The 9,918-nt window shown below is 39.4% G+C and overlaps 1 protein-coding gene across 1 annotated transcript in view; it reads left to right on the forward strand.

Moving 5' to 3' along the window:
• adamts6 (ADAM metallopeptidase with thrombospondin type 1 motif, 6) overlaps positions 1 to 9,918 on the forward strand; it is a 91,756-nt gene extending 81,838 nt beyond the window's left edge. The window contains exons 24-25 of the mRNA XM_047373208.1: positions 3,010 to 3,166; positions 5,366 to 9,918. Of these exons, the coding sequence (XP_047229164.1) occupies positions 3,010 to 3,166; positions 5,366 to 5,475 (267 nt within the window). The 3' untranslated portion in view covers positions 5,476 to 9,918. The remainder of the gene's footprint in view (positions 1 to 3,009; positions 3,167 to 5,365) is intronic.

Genomic DNA, 9,918 nt, shown 5'->3' on the forward strand with positions numbered 1-9,918 from the left:
AGGAATATGTCGTTTATTGCAGTAATGTCAAAGGTGGGCTGGCACCTCCAGTCTTTGTGTTTTATCAGCCTTTGTTTGTTTTGCTGTTTTTTTCACAGAGGTTTAATGAGCCAAACATCAGTTTTCATTACAACTGGCACACTGAAAAAGGTTAGTCAATGAAATGCAAGGAGATCAGTGTCAGAGTCAGTATCACCCAAATGCTATCGGAGTTTACTTGTTTTTATACAACATTTCATTTTATTGTGAAAATTAAGTAACTACTGGCACCAATCCCTATTGTTTAAACTCTAAAAAACTCTAAATAGTGGTTTATTGATTTATGAAACACAAGAGAGGACAAAAAGATTCAAGGAAGCCAATAGGTTGAGATTTAGATTAACAAAATGCAGCCTGGAGTTCATACACTCACCATGGGAATGAGTGTTTGGCTTTAAAAGACTTATTTGAAATGTTCTTTCTCCAAGGTAGAAAAATCATACAGCATGTCACTTTAAAAAAGAAAATAGCCAAAATTAAGGCTCCAAAGATATACAGAGATAATTGCTATGGAGCTACATATGGCTCTTCAGGCCCTCAAAAGAGGCTCCTAATAACTTGTCTTGTTAACATTGTTTTTAAGTATAAAAGTAATTAAGAAGCTATTTTTAACAGTTGCTCCTTGCTCTTTCATGTGTGCTTTTCATTTTCTTTGTATTAGGCCACAAACTACTTTATTTTTCCCATAAATATTTGATGTTCCATTCATGGTCTATTTGTAAAAGTATGACATTTGTCTATGTTCTAAAAACTAAAGATTAATTTAAAATGATCAGAAATGTACAGTACAGACCAAAGGTTTGGACACACCTTCTCATTCAAAGAGTTGTCTTTATTTTCATGACTATGAATATTGTAGCTTCACACTGAAGGCATCAAAACTATGAATTAACACATGTGGAATTATATACTGAACAAAAAAGTGTGAAACAACTGAAAATATGTCTTATATTCTAGGTTCTTCAAAGTAGCCACATTTTGCTTTGATTACTGCTCTGCACACTCTTGGCATTCTGTTGATGAGCTTCAAGAGGTAGTCACCTGAAATGGTTTTCCAACAGTCTTGAAGGAGTTCCCAGAGATGCTTAGCATTTGTTGGCCCTTTTGCCTTCACTCTGCGGTCCAGCTCACCCCAAACCATCTCGATTGGGTTCAGGTCCAGTGACTGTGGAGGCCAGGTCATCTGGCGCAGCACCCCACTGGTCTAATGTCCATTCCTTGTGTTCTTTAGCCCAAACAAGTCTCTTCTGCTTGTTGCCTGTCCTCAGCAGTGGTTTTCTAGCAGCTATTTTACCATGAAGGCCTGATTCACACAGTCTCCTCTTAACAGTTGTTCTAGAGATGTGTCTGCTGCTAGAACTCTGTGTGGCATTGATCTGTTCTCTAATCTGAGATGCTGTTAACCTGCGATTTCTGAGGCTGGTGACTCGGATTAACTTATCGTCCGCAGCAGAGGTGACTCTTGGTCTTCCTTTCCTGGGGCGGTCCTCATGTGAGCCAGTTTCTTTGTAGCACTTGATGGTTTTTGCGACTGCACTTGGGGACACTTTCAAAGTTTTCCCAATTGTTCGGACTGACTGACCTTCATTTCTTAAAGTAATGATGGCCACTCGTTTTTCTTTACTTAGCTGCTTTTTTCTTGCCATAATACAAATTCTGACAGTCTATTCAGTAGGACTATCAGCTGTGTACTGTATCCACCTCCTGCACAACACAACTGATGGTCCCAACCCCATTTATAAGGCTTGAAATCCTACTTATTAAACCTGACAGGGCACACCTGTGAAGTGAAAACCATTTCAGGTGACGACCTCTTGAAGCTCATCAACAGAATATCAAGAGTGTGCGGAGCAGTAATCAAAGCAAAAGGTGGCTACTTTGAAGAACCTAGAATATAAGACATATTTTCAGTTGTTTCACACTTTTTTGTTCAGTATATAATTCCACATGTGTTAATTCATAGTTTTGATGCCTTCAGTGTGAAGCTACAATATTCATAGTCATGAAAATAAAGACAACACTTTGAATGAGAAGGTGTGTCCAAACTTTTGGTCTGTACTGTACATGTATATTGCATGTATAGAATTTGGTAAGCTATCTGTTTCCAAAACTTCAGTTTAGTTTTGCAGTTCTTGACAAATTTTGTTTATTAGGAGAGAGGGCAAAAACAGCTCTATGGGTTGTAAAGGTTCCTGACCCCTGCCCTAGACTGAAAGGATGCTGAACAGGAAGAAAACCCCTGCTCCAAAGGTGCCAAAAGCCTTCTGATGTAAAGTTTTATGGTCAGGGGAAATAACAATTGGAGCCATTTGGCCACAAATGACAATAATTATGCTTGAAGGAGTCAATGTGAGGCTTTCACACCGTGAAATGACTGTATCTGGTGTCAAACACAATGGAGGCAGCTTCATGCTGTGGAGCTGTTTTGCTGCAACTGGTACTGGTGCACTCAACAATGGGGGACAGGGTAATAATCATTATTCAACTTCATCTCAAATCAACAACTACATGCATTAACCTTGGACACATGTATCTCCCAACAGGACAATGGACTAGACCAATTCTGCCTAGAAGACTTGTCAAATATCCAGGCTGAATTATCCCACAAGCTGTTTATGTTGACAAAAAGGTGTAACTAGTTGAGGGACTTTTAATTAAATACTAGCAGATGTGTATGTGTTTATTTGGGCCTGAATGTAGTAGAATGTAGTGGTTTAACCCTACGTGGCTATTTGAAATTATGTGTTGACTTATTGCTCTATCCTAAAAAAATGAAAAGGGAATATGTAAACCTAAACATTCTGTCAAAAGTAGTCGTATTACAGTTTAGATATGTGATATTTTTACATATTTGAATGTAAACACCAGTCTATCCTCCTAAAATGACAGGTTGGTCCTGGCACTCCTTATAGCCGTCATTGACTCAATGTGGGTCTGAACAAAAGTTGTTCTCTGACGACTCTGTTTCAGTGTTCAGCTCTGTGCGGCCTGGGCCAGCAGATGAGGACGGTCACTTGTCTGTCCTATACTGGACAGCCGTCAAACGAGTGTCCAGAATCCCTCCAGCCCGCCACAATGCAGCAGTGTGAGAGCAAGTGTGACGCCACCCCAAACTCCAACAACGATGGTAAGATGGCCACAAAAAAAAACAAGAACAGGCACACATATGAATAAAAACCTGTGGTCACCAGACAGACTGTTTCTGTGCTGTTTGTGGACTGTTTTTCTTTTTACTCAAAAGCCAAACAGAAAAGGTTATAAACCATCTCTGTCTTCAACTTCACAGTTCTACTGTGACCTAAACACTCTTGGATGACACACACCTCTACACTTTGCCAGCTACATTAATCTTTCCACTGATGTTGGCTCCTGGTCAAAGCAAAACAGCTCAAGCCTCCATATACACTTACACATGATGGATGGCTATTCGGATACATACAGAGGGGCCTTTCGATTAGCCTGAATGGAAAACGTGAGCAGCGTTTACAGGCTGGCTAATGGGATTAGCTGTAGGCTAATTGTTCCTTCACGGAGAACAGTGAGGCAATGTCTCGTTTCATTTGGCTCTGAGGAGGCAGGGGCCAAAGCCTAATAAGGGAAGACACTCTGATCGTGATAAGGCATTGAGAGCACTCCCTGTCCGGCATCCAGAAAGGAGTTTTAAGTGTATGTGTGTGCGTGTTTGCAACCTAGGAATGGCAGTGAGCCCAGTTAGTGAGCGAGGCCAGGATCTGTCTCAGTCCTAGTCTCTGTATCCAAGTGTAGCTGCAGAGTTTTATTTCTCGAGGCCCAGGGGATATGCTCTGCCCCCTCTTCAGCAGCCCTAGTTAACCTTAGTTTATGTGTTATACCTGGTAATTTCACTAAACCACAATCAATGAACAAACATCCTCTAAGCCAAGGAACACCTACAACAATATCAATATGGATAAAATATGTAAAAAACATATTGTTTGTTCCATTGATAGACTTATCCTTGTTTTATTTGTAAAATAATGACTACTCCTTGCAGCTTCTGTGGAATAACGCTGTATGGCCGTTTGAGCCAGATTTTAACAGAAGCTGATCATATCATCAAGATCAATTAAAAGGAGAGATTACAGATTTATGGTAAATCTCTGTTTTTGGAAGGTTTTGACCTACTGATGCTGCGTTTAGCCAGTTTTGAGTTTTATTGTTAATTATTTATAATAACAGAAACATATTTTTTACCCATCCTGCCATAATGGATCAGTGATGTCCAGGTAAGAGCGCAGTCGGTTCGTTACTGTTTGAAAGTAAAAACAAAATACATTTTGAGTAAATGTTTAACTTTCTTTATTTCTTTAATATTTTATTGGCAATTAGCACAGTTAGTGTAGTTGGGTAATTTGCCAAAACATCTTTGAGGTGGGCAAAAACAAATGTCCAGTAACAAAGCGGACCTTTTGGACGTAAAAAAGTGGGGTATGAATAAAACCAAACTGCAAATACAGCAGACAGCAAATGAGCAAAATAACAAGCACTTGCCGAAGTCTGGCTGTGGAGAAAATACACATTTTGTTCTTCATCTGACATAATTTCAGACAGCTCATTGATACTCAAAAAAGCTTACTTTGAGTCTTCTTCCCGCAGTACCAATTTCCACACTGAAGAGTGTTGCCAGTGCAACAGGTTTGCTGCATTCTGTTCTTTGGAAAAAGGCTGGATTATTTTTCTGATCGACCAGTCAAGCTGCAAATCATCCAGTCGCGGTCACCAGCTGATTTATTTGATAATCTCTAGTCAAATGTCAGGGAACCACAGGCTGGTGGCCAAAATTCCACATGAAGGAAAATGTTATGATAGCTGGATAATATGGAAATAACAGGTTTTCCAACTGTTTCTTGGGCAGTTTTGGTGACACATAAAGGGCTACTTCAGATTCTTTGAAGGGAGGTCCTATGAAGTTATTATCAGTAATAGTTTGCATAGCTGTAGTAGAAAGATGCCATGTCAACATCAGGGTGGTGGAAGCTCAAAAGCTATTTAAACGCAGGCTGTCTGTTGTAGATGACTTTAGCAGTTTAATCGGACTCAAAATTAAAATGTTCATATCCGTGTACACTTTGACAACACACCGTTATTACAGTTGGTGCTATTTTGCTTGATTTGATTAGCCAAATCAGGGGATTAAATGGTTTAATACAGCATACACCCATAAAGCTAGTGAGCTTTAACAACTTTTAGGATGTACTTGCTTTTCCAACAAACTCATGGTGACATACTGGGCAACTATTTAAAAGGCAAACATGTTAATGAAAGCTGTTCCTGCTCAGTAACCAAACATTGTTCTTTCTATCCTCAGAATGCAAAGATGTGAACAAAGTGGCCTACTGCCCGCTGGTTCTGAAGTTCAAGTTCTGTAGCCGAGGGTACTTCAGGCAGATGTGCTGCAAGACCTGCCAGGGGCACTGACCCTTGGAGCGCAAAAGCAACTAGTAATGATAAATAACAAATAGATGGAAACAAAGGCAAAGAAGATGGAGGGATAAAGCACTGAGCTGGGGTAAAAAAACAAACAAATGAGGCGGTCTGATGTAATCGCTCGGGTCTTGAGCGTTGGAAGAAAAAACAAGAGACCAGATCTGCAGCCCCAACGAGAGGAGGAAAGGCTTTCCCTGTTTGTCTCAGCCCTTCGCCCCACCCTCCTTCCTGGTGGAAAGTTAACCACTACTCAGCTTGTAACGCTGAAACAAACTTTTCCTCTTTTTTTTTATTTTTTAATTTTCGCTTCTGTGAAGTGGAATTTGGAAGGCTAATTGCTGATGATATTATTTTTATTATAATAATAATTGATGATATCTTTGTCAGTCTTCCTGCATGTTTGTTGTGTTGTAAATCCAAAAGGGCTGGACAGTCGCTCACACACGGTGTACCCAGGAGATGAACAAAGAAAGAGGGGAACTGGAGTGGAGCGCGTCGGACTCCCACCTTTGGGAAGGTGCTGGGTGACATTTGGCTTCGGTGCACTTTTCATGTAAATACCCCAATTTACAGTTCAGATATAGAACAGAAACCTACTCAGTGTACTGTATATTTATTGTACAACTCCAAACAGAGCGTCCCCTGATGTGTCTGTCAAACAGTAGCCTACTGTCACGGAAGGGAATGTAATGTGATTGAGGTTATAATCGATAATGTTGTGTGCTGAAATGAAATTATACTGTAACCTACGTTAGACATTTATATTCTGTGAGGATTTGTGTATTATAAATAATATTAATCTAAAACCAGAAAGTACCACATGGTTATAGAAGAATCCATTATTTCTTTCCCCAGATGGTTGCCTTAGCTCCTCCCAGTCAGACAGAGTTTCACATTTATTCCAGATATACAGCCTGATGTTACCTGGGTCACATGAAACACTGCCAGAAACAAGACTTTACTTAACTTCCATACAAGCAGCTTATAGGTCATAGGTGAAGAATTGATTTTGAGGAAGCATTTGAAGCAGCCTGTTTATTTGAACAGCATTATGGATATTATATCCAATCCATAAAGTATGGTTGATTATTTCATTAAATTTGAGATAAATTCGCATACTTCATGTAGGCTACAAGCTGCTACAGTTTCTCAATAAGAGCTGGAAAGAAACTGGGCAACATTTTTGAAAAGGTCATAATATTGTTGCAGTTAAAAAAAGCCAGATCCAGATGTTTGCTTCAATTGAATTGCAAGCTTTGTTGCGTCTTACAGTAATGGACATCAACACCTCTAGATCTCGGTGAACAAAAAGGAATGTGAGATATCTCCAACACTCCATTGCATGTGGCATCATCAAGAGTTTCTAATATTACGTTTGCTTGGATGGAATCGAACCCAAATGGTTCCGGGGACTACCCAAAGGTCACTGGGTAACAGGATTATGGTCTGGAAATGTCTTGGGTGGTTTATATCTCTGATGGTTCTGAAAGCGTAGTAATACAACATAAAACGTTGAGTGAATTGCAATGGTCCTCAGGTTTTGCAGTCTCTTGCGAACAGTACCTAACACTTTAAAGGACTTTGGAGCGGTATTGGAACTGGGGAGGTCCCTGTTACAGAGTATTTCCATTTTGACCAGTTGCTGTAGATCTCTGTCAGAGATGGTTCCCGTCCTGCTAAGAAGTTCCCTAAACTAAGTTCTAAAAAGACCTTGTAGTATAAGCTACAGTCGGGCCAAGTGATTGCTTTGCAAATGAAAAATGAGGAGAAGCATCCTTTAAAAGTCTGAAACACTAGTAAAGGTTCTTGGCGTTTGAAACTACCCTAGGAAAATGGCATCTTCTCCAACAATTGTAGAAACAATGAAAAAGTTCCTAAGATCTGAAGTTGAGTCCAGTTCAATCTTCCACATCCGGTCACTGGTTTATGCAAATATTAATGAGGTTATGCTGCTTACTTTTTGCGTCCAGTTTAATTAATGTTCATGTGGATTCTATGCACACTATTCTGTTTATTACGCCCAAACTGCTATAATTTGACAGATCAGTGATTTGATTTGAATTATACGTTGCGCTGTTAAAGGTGATTTCCTGATATCTCAGGGATTATGTAAGGTTCGTAAACCTTTTGGCAGCCTGCAGTGTCTATTTGTTATTATGGAACAGAGACGTTGAATCATAAAAACGCCCTATTAGGTCAAACACATGAGTGTGCCTCATAGAAATACAGTATATGGCATTAAGATGTCCACCAGTTAAAAGATGGGGCAAGGTCAATACTAAAATTGCCTCAATCAAACAGCTGTCCCAGTTGAAAGTCCCTTGTTCAGTTGGGGTTACACACAGATTAACTAAAGTCTATTTTTATATGTAGGCTCGATGTAAGAAATCACATGCTTTCCATTTGGGTTTCTTAGCCTTTCAGTGATATATCAGACTGGTTTTGATTCTGTGAGGCAATTAAGCTGTTCTGAGGAGTAGATCTTAGTTCATGTAGCCCAGTCTCTATGTGAAGTGAGCTCATCAAGCATCACAGCAATTTACCAGTTTCTGTAACATCATCATCAGTTTGTGGATCTTCTCTTTGATTATTGCACAAATAAATAGAAAGGTTCTCCTCTGAACTTCTACAAAAGGACTCGCAGACACTTGGAATGCTTTTGGGGTTAGTTTGCATCATATAGTTGCTCCTGGGGGACCTAATCCATTAAAAATAGCCTAGTTTATATATTTCAGTGAAGAACTGAATGTAAAAACTGAAATTACAAATTGAATATAGAATATGTACATGTCAGCATATGAAAATGGAAACAACTACTTTCCATGCAAAAATACAGGAATGACTTGCATCCTGACTGGAGCCTGTCTTTTCGTGTATTGAAATCCGAGCCTCACCGGCCCCCCTTATGTGTCCAACTGCACATGCATGTGAGCTTAAGGTAGTACAGCAATGCCAGCTTTCACATTTCTTTCAATGAATAAACCAAGAACATCTCAGAATAACTCCATTTCTCAAAAGATGTCTTAGAACTTCAGGTGAATATTATTTTATGAACATTTAAACTCTCGATATGTTTCCATTGGGTGGTTAATTATGGAGAAGCTGATAATTACTTACAAATGATGGAGGAGGTGGTGCTCCGACGAAGATCTTCCTTCATGAAACGTACTGAGAACACATATGGCATTTCCTGTTTGATAAATATAAGACAGTAAAAAAAAGCAAGAATATTATGGAGCTTTAAGTGAACGCTATATTATTGATTTTTACACATTTTTGCTATGATCAGAAACCTCGTTGTCTCAGCCCTTCTTGGACTGGCTGCTAGCTTCAGCCTCCAGGACCAATACGTCTAGATCTGATGAAATACTAGCTGTGTAAAACCTTTCAACAGAACCTAAATTCAAAACATTTTGAACTATCCCGCCTCTTTGTCAAAAAGAAGGACAAAACATTTTCCTTGTCGCCTTTCCTCTGCTAGTACTATATTTTTTGGTTTCATGAATTCCCAAACATCTCCTCTTTTTCTCCCACTATGCTCCACGATTCTGGGCCTTGCCAGGCTTCTGGTGCTATCAACAGGGTGCTTCCGTTCAAACTCTCTCCAGTGTGCTTAGAAGTAAAATTTGAGCCAAATATTACAAGTTGGTATACTTGTTAATATCTCTGTTGGTAAATGCTGGTCATGTTTTAGTTTTTCAGTTTTCTTTTTATTTGTTTACACCTCACACTGGGAACGTTTGCTGTTACAAAGGGTAATGCTGATCGTCCACATACCAAAATGGACACTTGGCTGGATGCAACAGGTCTTTTCTATCCAAGTGACATTTCTGCTTGTGGTCGGTGGTGTGAAAGGGAACACCTCTGAAACGTTACGTGGAGGTACAGGAGGACAAATCTGAGTGCCTACACAGGAGTTCATGAACAAGTTTCTGAGGCTGTTAACAACTATATTCTGATTTTGCTGCTGCTACTTTTCTTTGTAGCCACCTTCCATGTGACAATGTCGAACAGATTTGTATTAGTTGCAGCAGTTTTATTAATCCTGAGAAGCATTTCAAACTGCTCAGACCGACCCAGCTGTGGGAGAAGGAGCCTTCAAAGAAAGAACATTTGAGCTCAGTCAAGCTGGTACTCATTGCTGTGAACTTGGATGTTTGAATGTCACGTTGCTCGTATCTGTACCTGCATTGCAAGAGAAATGATAAGCATCTTGTGATTAATTCCATTTATTTTATATTCAGTATTAATGTTTGTAAACTGTTACTATTTTTCTTTCCGAATGGTATTAATGTGCTAATTTATTGCTGTGCCTCACATGTACATTTATTTCACTGCATGCAAACTGAAATTAAGCATAGTGAAAAAAGTGCAGTGGTGCAGCTCTTCACCATTTTTTAAGGGTAGAAACAATAAAAAGAGCTTTTACAGAGA

The sequence above is a fragment of the Girardinichthys multiradiatus genome, chromosome 8 (genome assembly GCF_021462225.1).
Source record: "Girardinichthys multiradiatus isolate DD_20200921_A chromosome 8, DD_fGirMul_XY1, whole genome shotgun sequence".
In the NCBI taxonomy this organism is placed as follows: domain Eukaryota; kingdom Metazoa; phylum Chordata; class Actinopteri; order Cyprinodontiformes; family Goodeidae; genus Girardinichthys; species Girardinichthys multiradiatus.